Source organism: Staurois parvus, unplaced genomic scaffold, assembly GCF_062004578.1.
Source record: "Staurois parvus isolate SC_StPar_1 unplaced genomic scaffold, SC_StPar_1.0 ptg000538l, whole genome shotgun sequence".
Classification (NCBI taxonomy): Eukaryota; Metazoa; Chordata; class Amphibia; order Anura; family Ranidae; genus Staurois; species Staurois parvus.
This window is the reverse complement of record NW_028318334.1, coordinates 9,556,458-9,575,417: the sequence shown is the minus strand read 5'-3', so window position 1 is coordinate 9,575,417 and position 18,960 is coordinate 9,556,458. Positions and strand designations below refer to the sequence as shown.

At 41.9% G+C, this 18,960-nt stretch overlaps 1 protein-coding gene across 1 annotated transcript in view; it reads left to right on the top strand.

Moving 5' to 3' along the window:
- RNF157 (ring finger protein 157) overlaps positions 1-18,960 on the top strand; it is a gene marked incomplete at its 5' end in the record, with an annotated part of 76,248 nt that overhangs the window by 21,031 nt on the left and 36,257 nt on the right. The window contains 6 exons of the mRNA XM_089690620.1: positions 6,600-6,647; positions 6,726-6,797; positions 10,297-10,456; positions 10,889-11,001; positions 13,802-14,034; positions 14,159-14,264. Of these exons, the coding sequence (XP_089546746.1) occupies positions 6,600-6,647; positions 6,726-6,797; positions 10,297-10,456; positions 10,889-11,001; positions 13,802-14,034; positions 14,159-14,264 (732 nt within the window). The remainder of the gene's footprint in view (positions 1-6,599; positions 6,648-6,725; positions 6,798-10,296; positions 10,457-10,888; positions 11,002-13,801; positions 14,035-14,158; positions 14,265-18,960) is intronic.

Sequence of the window (18,960 nt, the reverse complement as noted above, 5' to 3'; positions counted from 1 at the left end):
AATGCTGTCAAGACCACACCCATTTCTTCACCGGGCTTGCTCCCCTGCTCTCGCCAATGTGCCTATACCCCATCTGACAATGGCACCTCCGCATGCTTCTCACTTTAACTCCATGCCTGCACAAGCCCCCTCCCACAACACAGCACAGTACGCGCTCACCTCCTCTTTATTCCTCCTCTTGGCAATGCGCCTTTATTACCACCACTCGTCAGTAGGCCTATCTATCAACCCTTGCCCAAAAAAACCCAAAAAAAAAAACCTGTGGCCCCCTTCTCTACCCCCCCCCTACTGTCACACCTATACTCATATCTCGCACTTCCACCAACGCTTACTAACCCCCCCCCACCCCCATCTGTTTGCACCCTGGGCTTGCTGGAAGTAGGCACGCTTGAAAATAAATAATGGCCCATTCAGTGTGTAGTCGGTAGAGCCCCATGGAGTTCTTTCTGCATATTGCAGCAGAGAGAGCTATGTGATTGGATGAGAACTGTCATATGACAGGCTGTATGAAGGGTGACAAAGAGTCATAATCACACAAGGCCTGCAGGACGTTAAAAGAGGGTCCACTATGAAAAATATAAGATCTGCAAAAGCAGCAATGTTTAGGAGTTCTTGAAGGTTTGAAATATTCCTTAAAGTAGAACTATAGGCAAAACTTTTTTTTTTTTTTTTTTAATTTTGTATAATAATAATTAAAAAAAAAAAAAAAAGTGATGCTGGTAAACAGGACAAATAGACAGGGTGACTCTCCCTAATGGGTGCGCAGACAGCAATAATGACCAGACCGGTGTTCTAAGCCCTCTCCACTCCGTCCAAAACTGAAAACCGTTTTGCCTTTAGTTAAACTTTAATGTCCGCAATGGCCTGAAGTGTACATAAAAGGGGTTCAAGGGTGAGGATAAAGGTAAGTGGAGTTGGTTTCCTCTTTTTTTTTTTTTTTTTTTTTTTTTTTTTAAATCAGTTTGTTGCATTCCTTCACCTATAGAGGATAGAGCACATTTGTACAGCACAGGGCTGTGATTTATATATGTGTGTTTTTGTTTTGTTCATGGCCATGAGCCCTTAAGTCTCCTTTAAAGCGTACTAAAAGCCAAAACTCCTCTCAGGTTTTCACACTGTGAAGATTGAAATGTTTTCTTTTGTCCTTTTAATTATTGGGTCCAGTACAGTAAGCGTGACAGAATAATAGCAATCTTCTACATGAGCAAAGGAACAGTGTTATAAAATCGTACGTTTTAACCACTTGCCCTCCAGAGGATCCCCCCCTCCTGACCATGCCATTTTTTGCTTTACGGCGCTGTGTTACTTTAAGTGACAATTGTGCAGTCATGCAACGCTGCACCCAAATGAAATTTACATCCTTTTTTTTCTCCCACAAATAGAGCTTTCTTTCGGTGGTTTTTTTTTTTTTTATTTTTTGCGCTATATACAAAAAAAATACCGACAAATTTGAGAAATAAAAACAATATTTTTGACTTTTTGCTATTAAACATATCCAATAAAAAAAATGTAAAAGATCAAATTTCGTCATAAATTTAGGCCAAGATTAATTCTGCTACATGTCTTTGCTAAAAACAAATCCCAATACGTGTAAATTAATTGGTTTACCTGAACGTTATAGCATCTATTATTATACAAAATGGAATTTTTTTATTTTTATTTTTTTTACTAGTAATGTCGGCGATCAGCGACTTATAGCGGGACTGCTGCAGGAACTCTGACACTGGGGGAACTGACTTGGTGTCACTGGCATCCCCAGTGACCCCAATACAGTGATCAGTGCTAATAAAAAGCACTGACACAGTCCTAATGGCACTGGGCAGGAAGGGGTTAACATCTGGGGCGCTCAAAGGGTTAACTGTGTGTGTTTTACTATGAGGCTGTGTGTGAGCTTTCAACTGTAAGCACACTGCTTTGTATGGCTCTGCTACGCAGAGCCATGAAAAGCAGTGTGCAGGAACTGACAGGAGAGAACTGTATTGTTTACAAACAGTTCTCCCTCCCCTGTTGGAGATGCTTGGCAATCACTGGCCGCCGACTTGTACCTGGTGATTAACAGCGAGGCCACGAATGCCGGCTCGAGTAGGGCGGAAATGTAAAATCACGTGTGTGTGTGTGTGTGTGTATATATATATATATATGTGTGTGTGCGTGTATATGTGATGTGTGTGTGTGTGTGTATGTGTATATATATATATATATATATATATATATATATATATATATATATATACATAATATTATTATACAGTATTTATATAGCGCCAAAGGGTATGCTCAGCGCTGTACAGTAGCAAGGGGGACATAACATGAGACAAGACAGTAACAATACAATACACGAGGGGTTCGAGGGCCCTGCTCTTTCGAGCTTACAATCTAGGATATATATATATATGATTTTGCACACCCCTGCCGCCTTGTAGCAGTATTTTTGCTATAGGGCAGCGGAAAAGCAGTTAATGAGCTGCAGAACGTTGCTGTGCATTCCAGGCAAAGCGGAGTGACGTCCCAGAAGTCCTTACATACGCGTTTCATTACCAACGCGCGTCATCTACAGGAGCTGTTCTTTGGTGAGTGCACAAGATTGCTTTTATTCTGTCACCTTTAAATAAATGGTAAACACTGTGAACGTTCCCTTGCTTTACCTTGCCATAGTTCGGGTTTTGCACTGTCAATCCATATGAACATATTGGATGAGTAAAGTGTTCCCGAAGGTGCAAAACATCTCGGGAAAGGATCTGGATGAGCAGAGGGTTTTTGGGCATTCCTTTGAACTACAATGGGCATAATAAAATTCTCATTGATTTTCTTGTGCAAACAAGGAGTTGCATACCATCTGAGTAGTGTGTGGTGGGGAGTCACTCAAGGGCACAGGGTGATCTGCATGGACATAGCAGACCTATGAGGAATTGTGGCACCTGGCAACTATTTATGAACTTTTTATGTTGATGGGAAGAGCACCTGAGCTCTTTTAATTGATTATTAAAACTTATTTTGGACTATATATTTTTTTTCTTATTGCATAATTTATTTGTGTACTATTAGATAGATAATGCTGGCTTAACACATTTCTTGAGCATTATTTATATGGTCTGAGCGCAGGTGTCCTCTTTTTAATTTATAATAATGTGACCTAACAGAAACAAGGTGTTTTCCCATATACATGTCCTGTGCCTGCATTTAGAACCAGCAAAAGGTGCCAGGCAGGGAGAACACATCCTAGAACTGGCTGTATAGAAGATGGACCATGGTGACACCTAGCGGCCATCAGGAAAATAGTTTTTACAGAGCAGCTTGCAGGATAAAGTGTAAGGATAGCCAACAACATTTTTTTTTAGTTTTGGATGAAGTAGGAAGGGTTAAAACATCTGCTAATTTATTTTTTGCTATCTTTGTACCATTGAAGACATTTCTCTTCACTTTGTGTCCTAGAGATCCAACAGGAAGTTGGGGGACTCCCAAACTGTGGGGGATTCCCCTCTGAAACATTTTCCCCTCCTCTCAAATCTAACATTTAGCATTTTCCTGTTTTTGCTGACAGTGGTCACCAGTATAAATAGAGAGGTGAATCTTCCCAATGGAGACACTGGCAGCAATAAGAACTTGACAATCAAACTCATTCCCAACTCCATCCAAACCTAAAATAAAACACTGCCTTGAGATACACTTGAACTATTTTTTCTAGTGACCTTAATAGATAACTAAGTCCAAGAACAAACACGTAAAATATTGCAGCGTATTAGTCTTTAGATGTGGTGGCTGCATTAGTTTTCTTTGTCTAGACTTATAACATAACATTTTCAGCAAGTACAGAAAACATCTGATGATCCTGCCAGAAACGCAATGCCCAATACTTAGATCTGGTGGCTGCATTAGTTTTCTTTTTTAAGCTTCCAGTTCAGCTCAGAAGTGGTGAAACTTCTTCTGAGCAGAACTGGAAGCTTAAAAAGAAAACTAATGCAGCCACCACATCTAAGGATTGGTAATCTGCAAAATATGAAATGCTTGTTTCTGATTTAGATATGTTTTAAGAAGAATCTAACACTTTGCCCCTTTAAGACAGAGTGACAGAATATCTTACTAGCCCAGCCCTGACCTCCTTATCCTCATCTCCCTCGTCTTGCCATGTTGCTCTGCAGTCCTGTGTAAGGGATTGGCACAGTCCTAAGCACTGCATCTTGGGAGCAGGCCGTGTGTACAAACATCTAGATGTGCTGGATATTTGTGACAACAGCAGCAGAGCCGCAAAAGAGTGCAGCCATTGGAGTATAAGTGGGTTTGGCTTGTAAGAGGCTCTAGTGTTGATTTGCTAAAGGCAAATAGACTGTGCACTTTACAAAGTGCAGTTGCTCCAGAGCCTAGTAAAGGAGGGGCGTCTCTTCTGACTTCCATTATTCAATCATGTGCAAGCAAAAAAATCTGTTTTTTTTTGTTTAAATGTCCTTACTTGTGATTGGGTATTCTTTGCAAAGTGAAGCTTTACCTCATTTGCTAAGCTTTGAAACAACTGCACTTACAAAAGTGCACAAGTCTATTTGCTGTTAGTAAATCCACCCCTCTGTCACTTTGCTCTGAATGAGAAAAGCAACATATTCTGTTTGTTGGGGATCTGTCATCAGGGCCAGTGCTAGACTATTTTGTGCCCTAGGCAAGACCAGCTACTTGTGCGAGGACCCCCCCCCCCCCCAAAATAAATAAATACAATTTTAAAACAGTAGAATATATAAAATCAACAAAGCATGAAACTACTAAATTTCTTTAAATTTGCAAAAATGTGCGATAAGATGCTACTGGCACCAAAATGAAGACAAAATATATATTAACCAACCAGACAGAGAAACAAAAAAAACAAAACAAACGGGAATATTGTTTTGTGTGTGTATGTATGTATGTATATATGTGTGTATGTATGTGTATGTATATGTATGTATGTGTGTGTGTATATGTATGTATGTATATATGTGTGTGTGTGTGTATATATATGTGTGTGTAATAAATATATATATATTACACACTAAATGGTCATAAGTGTGGACAGGCTGTGATACAATTGTACAGAGTAAAGATATCATTATTCCCTGTGTATAAGGAGAGGGGGACTCTGCAGAGAAGTGGACAATTCATACAAGAGGTACATAAGCCACACAGAGGGAGTGCCGGTCTGTGCTGCACCCAGGCTCCCCTAAGTCACAGTGCGCCCAAGGCGGCTGCCTAGTGGAAGCATCAGCCCTGTCTGTCATAATAAACAAATTCTAGGCTGCCATGGCTGATCTCTCCTTCTGAAAATGCCTGCTGTCTGACTGTTATAATGATGCTTTGGTCAATCGTTTAAATCACTGTCCTGAAACGAGCATAGATATAGGGATTTCTGACTTGTCGTATGCTTGTTCCTGGACCAGAAAACATTTGAAGATGAACATAGCCAGACAACTAGCATTTTCAGAAGAAGGCCAGTAATAACAGGGCCTGTGTTTCTCTCATGATAGTCTCTCAGAACAGGTTTCCCTCATAACATGTCTATCATAACCCCCCTCTGTCATTCCCTCCACTAGCTTCCGATTGCCCAACGCATTAAATTCAAACTACTAACATTGACATACAAAGCCATTCATAACGCTGCCCCAAACTACCTCACCGACCTGATACCCAAATACCACCCAACCCGTAATCTTCGCTCCTCACAAGACCACCTACTTTCTAGCTCCCTGGTCTGCACCTCCTACGCCCGACTGCAGGACTTCTCCAGGACTTCCCCCATCCTCTAGAATTCACTACACCAATCTGTCAGACTGTCACCTACACTCCTCACCTTTAGGCGCACCCTGAAAACCCATCTCTTCAGGGAAGCCTACCCCACCCTCACCTAACGCCGATCTCCTCCACTCCTCCTACCACTCCATCCCCCACAGCCATTTCCTCCTGTACCACTATCCCCTCCCTCCTAGACTATAAGCTCGAAAGAGCAGGACCCTCTAACCCCTCGTGTATTGTTTTGTTACTGTATTGTCTCATGTTCTGTCCCCTACTATAATGTACAGTGCTGAACAAACCTTTTGGCGCTATATAAATTCTGTATAATAATAATAATATGTAGGACATTACTGACCTCTTATAAAAATGCTAACAGCCTGGCCTTTTTTTTTTCCGAGCAAAGTTTTTTTTTTTTAACCATTTTTGTGTAATCAATTGTCTTGGACAGATTTTTATACATTATTTTAAAATAAAAAATTATGGAAGATAATTCAGAAAATGCATAAAATAGAAAAATACATCAACGCAGTATAGAGCAGGGGTAGGCAACTTCAACACTCCAGCTGTTATGGAACTACAAGTCCCACAAGGCTTTGCAAGATAGCCACAAGCATAACACCCAAAGGCAGGGGAATGATGAGATTTGTAGTTGCACCAGAGCTGGAATGCCAAGGTTGTCTTCCCTGGTATAGAGAGTGTAGGTGTGTTAACATTCCCCCACCAGACAGAATGCAGAGTTCCCTAAGTTGTGGCTAGTGGACCCTCCTTTCAATGGGCAGGTCTACTTGTATCTGCAGGGACATTGCAGTCTCCCTCCTTTTGTAACCAATGTCGTTCTTTTCTTGCAGCATGCAGATGGCAGCTACTGTGTAAAGCCTCTGAAGCAGAAACAAGTGGTGAGACAAGAATAAATATGAGAGATTTTTCCGAGCTGTGTTTTCTTTAGCAGATACTTATTTTTGTCCTTCTTTTAGGTGGATGGGGTCAGTTATCTCTTACAGGAAATCTACGGCATCGAAAATAAATACAATTCACAGGACTCCAAGGTATCTACATACTTGATTCTTGTAGCATTTTATCCACTTGCCCTCCAGAGGAATTACCCCCCTTCCTGACCAGACCATTTTTTGCAATATGGCGCTGTGTTACTTTAACTGACAATTGCGCTATCGTGCAACGCTGCACCCAAATGAAATTTACATCCTTTTTTCTCACAAATGGAGCTTTCTTACAGTGGTATTTGATCACCTGTGCCTTTTTTTTTTGTTATTTTTTGTGCTATAAACAAAAAAAAAACGACAATTTTTAAAAAAAAAAACAAACAATATTTTTGACTTTTTGCTATTAAACATACCCAGTACAAAAAATTAAAAAAAAAACTAATTTCATCATAAATTTAGGCCAAAGTGTATTCTGTAACATCTTTGCTAAAAAAAAATCCCAATACTTGTAAATTAATTGCTTTACATGAAAGTTATAGCATATGTATGTATGTATAATATATATATATATATATATATATATATATATATATATATATTAGTAATGGTGGCGGGCATTCTGACACTGGGTGGGAACTGACTACCTGCCACTGACTTCCCCACTGACACTAATACAGTGATCAGTGCTAATAAAATGCACTGACACTGTACTAATGACACTGGGCAGGAAGGGGTTAACATCTGGGGCAATCAAAGGGTTATCTGTGTGCTGTTGTACTGTGTTGTTTGTGTGTGCTTTGCTATGTAAGCACGCTGCTTTGTATTGCTCTGCTATGTAGAGCAATACACAGCAACATGCTGGTGCTCACCAGGGAGAGACCTGTATTGTTTACATACAGACCTCTCCCCTGTCACTGTTCCTTGGCAATCACCAGGTGCCAGCGGGGAATCTCCGGCTGGAACCCAGTGATCGACAGCTGTAGCTGCCACATACATTGGCTTTTAGACTTTATTTGTATGTAGAAAAGCACTCTAAGGGGCATATAACATAAGCCACAAGCAAGTCCAGGTACCATAGCTGGCATAAATGGTTAGCATTAGTAGCCAATTGGATTAGGTCAAGGTAGATCATTGACTAAGCCTGTCCATGGACTACAATTGCCCTTTATCCATCCCCATAGCAAGGAGGCAACAGGCAAACTCCTTATACAATTACAAATGCAAATGGTATAAAAAGTCGGAATAATATAAATTTTTTTATTTATATTCTTTAACATACATATCACTAGCAACATCCGCAATGGATGCCCTCTTCTTCTGCCTACCTTTTTAAGGTTTCCTGCTTTACTCCTCTCAGCTTTTGAATAACTGAAATGGACCCTAGATGGAAAATGGTGGACAAAGCAACAATTTTACTGTAATCCCTTTTCTTCTGCTGCATATACTCACCTTTGCTTTTCTGATCCACCAGGAGCAGGAGAATCCATTCTGAGCAAGTCACTCAAGTATAGCTTACACAGGACTATGGACTCTCACTGTGACAGTATTGGTGCTTGGTAATTTGCTCAGTGATGTCACATGGAGTGAATCATGTGCTCTTCCGTACCTGAAAGTACCATCAGGGACATTTATCTAGTAAAGAAGTGAGACCATTAGTCGCCAATCAAACTGTGTCTGCTTCAACAAAGTCTCTGTGACTGGTTTACGGACCTTTGCATCTGTATTTCTGGACAGCCAGGTGTGACAACTTGCAAACTTTCAAAGACAGATATATTTCTAAAGATATGACAGAGTTTAACCATTTCAATACCGTGCAATTTTACACCTTCCTGCCCAGGCCATTTTTCATGTTTCAGCGCTCTCACACTTTGACAATTGCGCGGTCATACAACATTGTACCCAAACTAAAATTTTATCATTTTCTTCACACAACTAGAGCTTTCTTTTGGTGGTATTTAATCACCGCTGGGGTTTTTATTTTTTGCTAAATTAACAAAAAAAGACCAAAAATGTTGAAAAAAAAACACGTTTTTCTTTGTTTCTGTTATAAAAGTTTACAAATAAATAATTGTTCTTCATAAATTTAGGCCGAGATGTATTCTGCTACATGTCTTTGGTGAAAATAACCCAAATTAGGATGTATTATTTAGTTTGTAGGAAAGTTATAGAGTTCACAAACTATGGTATAGATCTGATTATTGATCAATCCTGAAGTACTGACAGCCAATCTAATTTCTTGAGGTCTAAGAATGTCAGAACAGTACAGATATCCCCAAATGACCCCTTTTTGCAGAGTAGACAGTCCAACGTACTTCATAAGAGGCATGGCGAGTTTTTTGAAGTTGTATTTTTTTTGTCATAATTTTTCGGAAAATGAAAAAATTAAAAAAATTATTTTCACTATTTATTTTTTTTACATACTGTCACCAGTGCAGTACAGCGTCATCATATAACTGGCATGGTGGTGAACAGGGACATTGACTGGTGACAGTATGAAAAAAAAAAAATATATATATATATATTTTTTTTATTTTTAATTTTTTATTACTTTTTTTATTTTGTTTTAAGATTTTTTTTTTTCATATTTTACTATGACCAAAGTAGTACAATGTTACCATAGTAACATTGTACTACTTTGGGGAAGTGATCAGTATTTTTTTTTTTTTACACAATTTGCTTATAGCAAAGAATTACTTTGCTATAAGCAAGCATTTACCTTGAATGAAATGGATTCATTCAGCTTTTTTTTTTTTTTGTGCTTAGCTGTGATTTGGTCACAGCTAATCACATGACATGTGCATGTGATTAGCTGGGACCATTCACAGCTAGGCACTAGTATACAATGGATGGCATCATGAATGAAGCCATCCATTGACAACTGTCATGTGACCTGCTGTGATTGGTCACAGCAGGTCACATGGTACCTGCAACGGGGGCCGGTACTCAGATCTGTCATCGGCCGTGTCCGAGGTACACGGCCGGTGACAGATCGCGCCGCTGTGCCGCTCTGCATTAGCGCAAACTGCGCATGTGCGGGAGCACGCCAAATGGCGTGCATCCGGAGTGCAGAAGCACTTTTGAAGCCACCAAACGGCCATTGGCCGGGCGGCTAATGGTTAACTCTACAGACATGAGATGCAAAACTAAGTTGTCAGGGTCAGGCTTCATTAAGATGCAAAGGGCAGACTTTAGAGCTGCCAAAGGAGTAATAAACCTGTGTCAGTGTATCTCACTACTCCTCCTTATTCGCATTGGAACAGGGTTGATAAATGTTCCCCATATTTGTTATTGCTCCCAGCACCTGAACAAAGTGGTGGGGAGTGAAGGAGAGGTAAGCATACACTGCTGGTGAGGGGCATTAAAACAAACCTGTTGCTTTCTCTGCAAGCACACAGGGGACTCCTAGGAGGTATCTCCCTGTGGCTCCCTGCCACATTACTGATGCTATCACTCTTGGTTGAAGTGAATGTGACATTTACATGGTTAGAGCAAATAATGCAGTAAATAACAGTCTCTTCTTGAATGGATATTGTGGAATGTTACTGAACCTGGAGAATGTGCACGGATGATAGATGTCTTTTTTTTTTTTTTTTTTCTGCACCAGGTGACAGAAGATGAAGTCAGTGACAACAGTGCTGAGTGCGTGGTTTGTCTGTCCGATGTCCGTGATACACTTATTCTGCCATGCAGGCACCTCTGCCTGTGCAATACATGTGCGGATACTCTACGTTACCAGGCCAGCAACTGCCCTATCTGCCGACTGCGTGAGTAGCAGAACTGCTTTATATCTGCAGAGGCTGCTCCTGTACAGGTTTTTTTTTTTTCTTTTATTAGACATTACTGTAACATTATTTTTCCTCTGATCTGTAAAAAGCATGACATGTTTTCCATTAATCTATGCAGATTTTGAATGTTAGTGCAAACATGCCCTTTAATTACTTCCTCCCACCGTTTTCTTTTTTTGTTGAACTTTTGGTGCAGACACACACCGGGTCTTTGAGTGAATTTGGGCTTCTTATGTCTTGCTTTACCTTGATAGTGGAACTAAACCTTCAGAATAAATTCTGTTTCTTTATAACCCTGTCTAACCCTTCAGAAAAAATGTTTTTTATTGCTGTTGGTGTCCTTGCTGCAGATATTCCTATAACTTTCTGTCCTTGTTTATATCATGTTAATCTTCCTATTCTTTTCTTTAGCTTTCCGAGCCCTTCTTCAGATTCGGGCAATGAGAAAGCTCCCTGGTCCTCATTCGCCTGCTGGATTCAGTCCAATAATTGCTGCCCCAACCTCAGACTCTGAAGAGCATACGGTGAGTACTTTTAGGCCCCTTTCACACTAGCGGACCCATGAGGTCCACCTGTCAGTTTTTCAGGTGGGCCTAAGCTGACTCTCCAGTCTCCTCTATGGAGTGGTGAGTATAAAGAGACGTGTCCGTTTTCACCCGCCTACATCCGATCTGATCCTATCCACTAAAAGACAGATGGGGATCCATTCCCCATCCGTCTGGCGGAACGGATCAGATGGTAGTAGGGGGTAAATGGATAGGTGAGCTGTTTACTTCCGACTGCCCATAAAGGAGAGTGGGCTGTGTCTGTGTCCACTCTACATAAGCTGGGATCAATGGACAGATCCCCCTCTTGAGTGAGCAGACTCCAACGGAGCCTGCCCTGTGTGGAAAGGGCCTTAGGGAAACAATTATAAATGTACAAAACATTTGCATTTATTTTTTTTTTCCCAGAGGAGCCTGCAAAGCATTGTACCCACAATCAGTGAATTTGGGGGTGCAATGTCAGGCTCTTGAAGACACATCCTCCAGCTTTCTGCGTGCTGTACCTCTGTACAGGCTTTCAGTTAGGAAGCGGCAGGAAGTTTCAATGAACTAAATGTGCACTGCTCACCGTAGTCTGTTGAGAACCACAGGTCCGTCGGCTGCGGGACAGGTGGAACTTGTAGTATATTCATTCACAGATCCCTGTGAGGGAATGACGCAGCTTTGTGGATGTGGGGCACAGCTTCATCGATTTTAAATGTGACAGCAGCTGTGATAGAGAGGAACCCCTACCCATTGTCATAGGGGGGGATCTCTGGGGGTGAGGGGGGGAGGCTAGAACATATTACATGTTACACCCGAAGTATGGGTGTAGCATGTAACATGTTCTAAAGGTAAACTTATTCTTTATGGGTAAAAACCACCCACAACCATGTTGGGGTACTGGATCGGACACTGGCTCATTGTATGTGTTAGGTGCCTGGGAGCTAGAACATCCAGATCTCCAGCTTTCCCCTTGGTATCTGAAAGCTGAATTCCACGGGTAAAGGAATATTTTCCAAATACCAGATTCATGTGTATTCTTTTTTGGATTTTGGTGCCTTTGTGTGTTGTTTCCACATTTGTGCAGTAATCATGAAAAAGGCACCTGCACTTCTTCTCTGTGCAGGAGATTGCTATAATAAAGACCGGTCACTGCCTCTCTCTCTTCTTGTGCTGGGTGACTGGTCCTGTCTGCACCCCCTCCTGTAGTTTTCTCCAGACAGCCTGTGGTGGGTGGAACTGCTGGATCCCTTGCACAACTTTGTCTCTTTAAAAATTACTTACATTATACATCATAGCGCATAATTGTTTAACTGTCTAACATAAATAGATCAATAAAAGCATGAACAGCCACCACAGCATTGCAGGCAACAATACACAAAACATAATGGTGCGGCACTTCAAATAACTATAGCAAATAAGTAGATGGAATAAAGATCCAATTCAGCTATGATAAAGATGAAATAAGCCCATCTTCATTGGGACATCAATAATGTCATAAATGCTTCAATCTGGTCAGGGAGATAAAGGGGATCCACTATCACCAACACCCAAAATGTTCTGCCTCTTACCAGACCAAAAGGACCCCCAGATATGGACAAGTCAAAATGCGCAGTGCAAATTCCAAAAGTAGGCTATGGACCTGGACACTTTATGGCTCCAAAGGAACAAAACTGGCCCCCAGTTGTGGATGGATAAACACCCGTTAGACTGATTCCAAAGGCAAGCCGTGGTCTGGACACTAATACTTGTACTTCAGAAATTGGGCTGAAAGGTGAACCTGTAAAAATGAATTATCCTCATAGAGGACAATTTCATTCAGAGAACAGAAAAATCCTCATAGTGTAGTAATTCCAAAAAGATTTATTGCCTCAAAGCGTAGTATAAAACAAACCTCAAAATAAAGAAAAAACAGCATGTCACCATAGATAAGAATGGTATGTTTCAAACCAATAAAATGGCCGCCACGCACCAGTATGTGCTAACATCAAATGTTCTGGCTCCTCCCAACTTTGTCTCTGCATAGGCTATGTACAGAACAATGAGCACAATGTTGATGTCACCACTACATTTATAAATTAAATATCTGGGTTTACAAAGGCATTTGGTGCACAAAGTGGACTGATATACTTTGTGGCTGAGGACTAGTATTGAATAAACAGGACTTCAACATTTTAAAGAGAAGCAATCAAGACTGGACTCCTGTAATATGTGCTTTGGCCAGGCAGGACAAAGCATTTGGCATATTTGAATGCCCCCTCTTAGCACATACTGTCTTTTTTTTTTTTTTCTACTCCTCACTGCTCCATTCAACTGCTGGGTGTGTCATGTGACCAGCATTGGTGCATGGAGATTTGCCCAGTGCTGTCACAGGAGGGCAGGGAAAGTCAATCGTTGGAGTGATTCCGAGCTTATACAGGGCTCTGTTTTTATGCTTTAGCAGGTGAACGTAGTGGCTGGGGTGCAGTGGAAATATGTTGCGGAGAAGGGGACATTAAAATTAACCTGTTACTTTACTCTGTTAGTGGGCAAAATGGGTGCTCTGATTTGTTACTTTTCATTCTTATTTATAAAAGATTTGTATGTGCTCTCTTATTTAAATATATTAAGGTAGGTCAGACCTCAAAGATAGAAAAATCCTGGAGGGGACGGGGGGTACTTGAGTATATCCCTGATTTTTTGTTATACGCTTCTTACCATTGTCATTAATCTGCCTCTACATTTCCTACAACTCCTCTGTTCCATTTTATTATCATTATTCTTACTCCCATTTCTCTTATTATCTTCCCTGTATTAGTCGGCTGAACACGTTCCTCCTGGGTATGAGGTGGTTTCCCTCCTGGAAGCTTTGAACGGACCCCTGACGCCATCACCATCTGCCCCTCCATTGAGGGCTCTGGGGGAGTCCCGGCGGCCTGGTGTGCTCCAGTCCTATGGCAGCGATATTCAGCTCCCTCACCTACGGATGCACTCACCTCTGCAGCACCTATGTGGCAGCCAGGCTCTAAAGCTGAAGAAAAGTATTTCCAGGTAGGTAAATGTGCATTGTTTGGAATAGTATGTTCCATAAAAATGCTTCGGCTTGTTTATTGAACCGTATGCATTCTGTCACTGTTCAGTCTCATTGGAATTTAGATATGCCTTTCTTTTCCAGGTCAATTTCCCAGAATTCTTCTGTGTTACAAGAAGATGAAATGGAGAAATCATTTAGTGAAGCTGAGATTCGAAGTCCTAGGAAAAAAACACCTCAACTTGCTGAGGTCAGCAAAAGTTTTTCAGATTGTTCATATTCACCACATTTTATATGTATGTGTCAAATAATTTACCCATCTCTGTGAATTGGTGGGATATTACGGTTGACATGCAAGACCTGAGATGCGTTGCATATACAGCAAATGTTGCATATAAACGTCATTGAACAAGTGAATCACAGCATTCTTACCCTAGATTCACATATATGCGGCTGTGCTGGCCACATTTTGTGTGGGCACGAGAGCCCATTCATTTGAATGGACTCCCCAGGGGTGGACTGACAACTCATGGGGCCTCCGGGCAATAGGGGATCACGGGGCCCCTGTGTCCTCGTCCACACTCAAACCACACACAAAATAACCTATGAAAGGTACCAGGGGCATCTCATGGGGCCCCTTACTGACCCAGGGCCCTCGGGCAGTGCCTGAATGGTCAGTCTGACCCTGGGACTCCCATGCCCCGTGACACACAGGGAAGAAGTCCCTGCACTTCTTCTGAAAACGCAGCCCACACGGGAACCCTTGTTCCCAGTACGGCTGCGGTTTTCAGTGCGGGCGGCATGCCATTAGTACTAATGGCACCCGCTCTCGGGTCCGCATTCCTTTGTGCGGGTGGTGCGGCTGCACGGATTTTCATGCGGATCTGCAGCTGCACCACCCGCACAGAAGTGAACCTAGCCTCAATCCTGTTACGTGGCTTATTTTTTTAATCAAAATGTACATTTTTGGCCTGATGAATACCTACATTTCTCAAAACATTATATATTTTCTGAAGTCTTGAACCTGTTACACAAAAAGATGGTAGTTAAACATTTTTATGTCGTATATTTGTGCAACTGTTTATAAAACTTATATTTTTAGTAAAAAATTAATTAAACTTTATTTTAGTACACAAAGACTATCATATTTTGCAAGGTATAAATTATGAGATTTTGCAGAGTGGATACCAAATATATCAGGTATTCAATCCATTCCTGCTGTCTGTCTACAGTGACTTTGGTCACCTCTGGCCATTAGACCTTCACTTGTGTTTGGTTGCTGACGGTTTCCTAACTCATCCTTCACATTGGTCCATACACATGCAGAGGACACTTTGGCATCTGATTCACATGGCCATCAAGAGACGTCTCTTTAGATCTACTCTCTATACCATTATCAAGCATGCTACATGTGGTAAGGACACCCATTTTCCTCAGTGGAAGAGGCCTAAGAAACAGACTTGCAGTCTTCCCCCTTCACTATTGATACTGTTTCCCTACTCCAGCAGCATGTCCAGGCCCACCAAACTTGACTCCAAGTCTACCCACAGGTTTTGGGGCTCACAATCTGCCAAATCATCTAAAATACCTTCCTTAGCATGAAGGTGTATCTCCATTTTTCAGAGTTTAACCTTTGAGAGGTGGTATTCAAGAGTTACATATTGGATTTCACTCCCTGCCTCCCTCTTTGGTTTCTCGCCTCCAACCTTCCAGTGTCACTGCAAAAATTAGCACATCTACTTTGATTGCCTTTGCGTCTTCTGAATCAATTTGATCATTGCCCTAGTTCCTGTGGTAGAATGTTTTCAGAGGGGTGTCTTCTGAATCAATTTGTCATTGCCCTAGTTCCTGTGGTAGAATGTTTTCAGAGGGGTTTACTCCAAACTGCTCACAGTTCCTAAACCCAAATGGGGAATTCACCTCAGCTTGGATCCAAAACCACTGAATGTCTTCATTCAAGCTCAGTCAGTCTGCAAAGAATTCGCAAGATGTGTTATCGTTATCACCTCCTTTATCCAGGGAGATTTTCTAGTTTCAGTTGGACATCAAAGGTATATTTCTTTATGTCCCCATCTTTCCAGCACATCGGCGTTTCTTACACTTTGCTGTGGAGCCCCTACTTACTATTTCACCAAGGTGCTAGACCTAGTAATAGCCCTGCTGTGTTGTCATGGCATCCCCTTTGTGGGATGCTTAGATGACCTATTTTTGAGGAAACAGTCAGCGCAGGCTCTGTCGGTCAACATGACCTTGGCTGTCCAAACATTACTGCAGTTTGAATGGATCCTAAACCTTCAGAAGTAATTGCTGGAACCATCTCATTGTATGAAGTACAGTGCCTTTGAAAAAGTATTCATACCCCTTGAAAGTTTCCACATTTGGTCATGTTACATCCAAAAACGTAAATGTATTTTTTTGGGATTTTATATGATCGACCAGCACAAAGTGGTACATAATTGTGAAGTGGAAGGAAAATGATGAATGGTTTTCAAAATTTTTTACAAATAAATATGTGAAAATGCTGGTGCCGAAACTGATACCGAAAATTCAGAGTGCATGTGGCCGAAAACTGAACCGAAATGTCTGCGTATGTGGGGGTGGGGAGGCTCCAATTTTTATTTTGTATTTTTTTTTTTTTCTACTTTCATGTATATTATTTTTTTTTAACTTAGTCCTCTATGTGATAGCAGATAAGTGACAGGGCCTCTTTGTATGGGGGGGCAGTGTGCGCAAGGAGGGGGCAGGAGAGAGAAGTGTATAGAGTGAGGGTGCAGTGTATACAGAGAGGCTCCCTCACTGGCTGTCACTGTGGGGTTTATTTACTAAACCTGGTTGACTCAGAATCTTGTCCACTTCTGCATAAAAACCAATCAGCTTCCAGGTTTTATTGCTGAAGCTTAACTGAACATGCTGAGGTTAGAAGCTGATTGGCTACCATGCACAGGTGGCCAAGATTCTGAGTCAACCAGGTTTAGTAAATAAACCCCTATATGTCTCTGTCATTTTTTTAAATGTAATTACCAGCTTTTTTTTTCTTCTTCTTCTTCTTTGCTGTCACTTTCCCCAGAGCTAAAGGAAACAAAGGGGCAGGGTCACTGGGTAATGTCACTGGGTGACCCCACCCCTTTTTGTTTCTCCATGGAAAGTCACAGCTCATTCTCTGAGCTATAGTGAAGAAAAACAAGCCGGTAATTACATTTTAAAACCGGCAGTGACATATAGTGATAGCCAGTCACTGTATACACTGCTCCTCTCCTGTCTTGCCACAGATTCTGTTGGATTTAGGTCTGGTCTTTGACTGGGCCATTCTAACCCACAAATATGCTTTGATCTAAACCATTCCATTGTAGCTCTGGCTGTATGTTTAGGGTCGTTGTCCTGCTGGAAGGTGAACCTTCGCCCCAGTCTCAAGTCTTTTGCAGACTTTTAACAGGTTTTCTTCTAAGATTGCCTTGTATTTGGTTCCATCCATCTTCCCATCAACTCTGACCAGCTTCCCTGTCCCTGCTGAAGAAAAGCATCCCCACAACATGATGCTGCCACCACCATGTTTCACGGTGGGGAGGGTGTGTTCAGGGTGATGTGCAGTGTTAGTTTTCCACCACACATTGCGTCTTGCTTTTAGGCCAGAAAGTTCAATTTTGGTCTCATCTGACCAGAGAACCTTCTTCCACATGTTTGGGATTTCTTATGGCTTTCTTCTTGCTACTCTTTCATAAATGCCGATTTGTGGGGTGCATGACTAATAGTTGTCCTGTGGACAGATTCTCCAACCTGAGCTGTGGATCTCTACAGCTTCTCCAGAGTTACCATGGGCCTCTTGACTGCTTCTCTGATTAACGCTCTCTTTGCCTGGCCTGCCAGTTTAGGTGGATGGCCATGTCTTGGTAGGTTTGCAGTTGTGCCATACGCTTTCCATTAATCGGACGATGGATTGAATAGAGACATAGCTGGGAAAAGAGTCCGTAGTTGTCAGACTAGGATCAAGTTGCTCCCGAAGGTTATGGGCTGGGAATTTGGGGCTCATTCTGAAGAAGTGAGATAATGAACCCCACCTTAGTGTTCTGGGAAGCTAAGAGAAATACAGTTCACAGGAGTTATGAAAAGTCCAAAATTTTCTTCAGTCTCCAGAGAAACGTTCAAGTACTGGCATCCGGGATTCTGGTGGGGTAATAGCCCCATAAAACATGCTGGACTCCATTTGGGTGGTTATATCTGTGACTGCAGTGGGACCCAGGAATGATGAAACATCTGTTATCTTCCATGTGATTAAGGGTATTTTTTAAACTCTGTACAAGGTAGAAAAAGGCAGAGATTGATCAACAAACATCCTCCAATGCAGAGGCCTCCCTTTCAGACTCCATCACTGGCTGACTGGTACTGTCACGTACCTGATAGGAGACTGAAATGATGAGGTCGGCCTCACTTGTATTCTTAGCCTAGGCCCCACTGGAAGTGAAACAGTGGGTACTGAGGAACAGGAGGAACAAGAGTGCAGGCTGATGTTGATAGGAGAACTTGCAGAAGGAGATGCATGTCCAAGGAGACTGGTGGACCATTGGTTTAGGAACGGTAGCTGTGCTCAGGAGTCCAGCCCAGGTTAAAGGGGCACTCTGCTTGCTCTGCAGGTTCAGGGTGAGTGGCTTGTCAGAGCTTTCAGCAGACTTGAGGCAGGAACAAGTGGTGCACAGAGCTTGTACAGAAGACAGGCAGGCAGACAATTGAACAGGACAGAAAGCCAGGATCGGAGACAGGAGCATGGTCACAGGAATAGCCATGGTCCTCAAAAGATGGGCCGCGAGGTACCAAATCCTGAGCAGATCCAAAGTCAGGAACAGGCCTGGTCAGCAACAAGGGAATTTTACTGGACAACACAGGACACAGAGAACAGCTGAAGACCAGTCAGAACTTGAGCACTGGTAGGATCATCCTTAGAGAGTCCATCT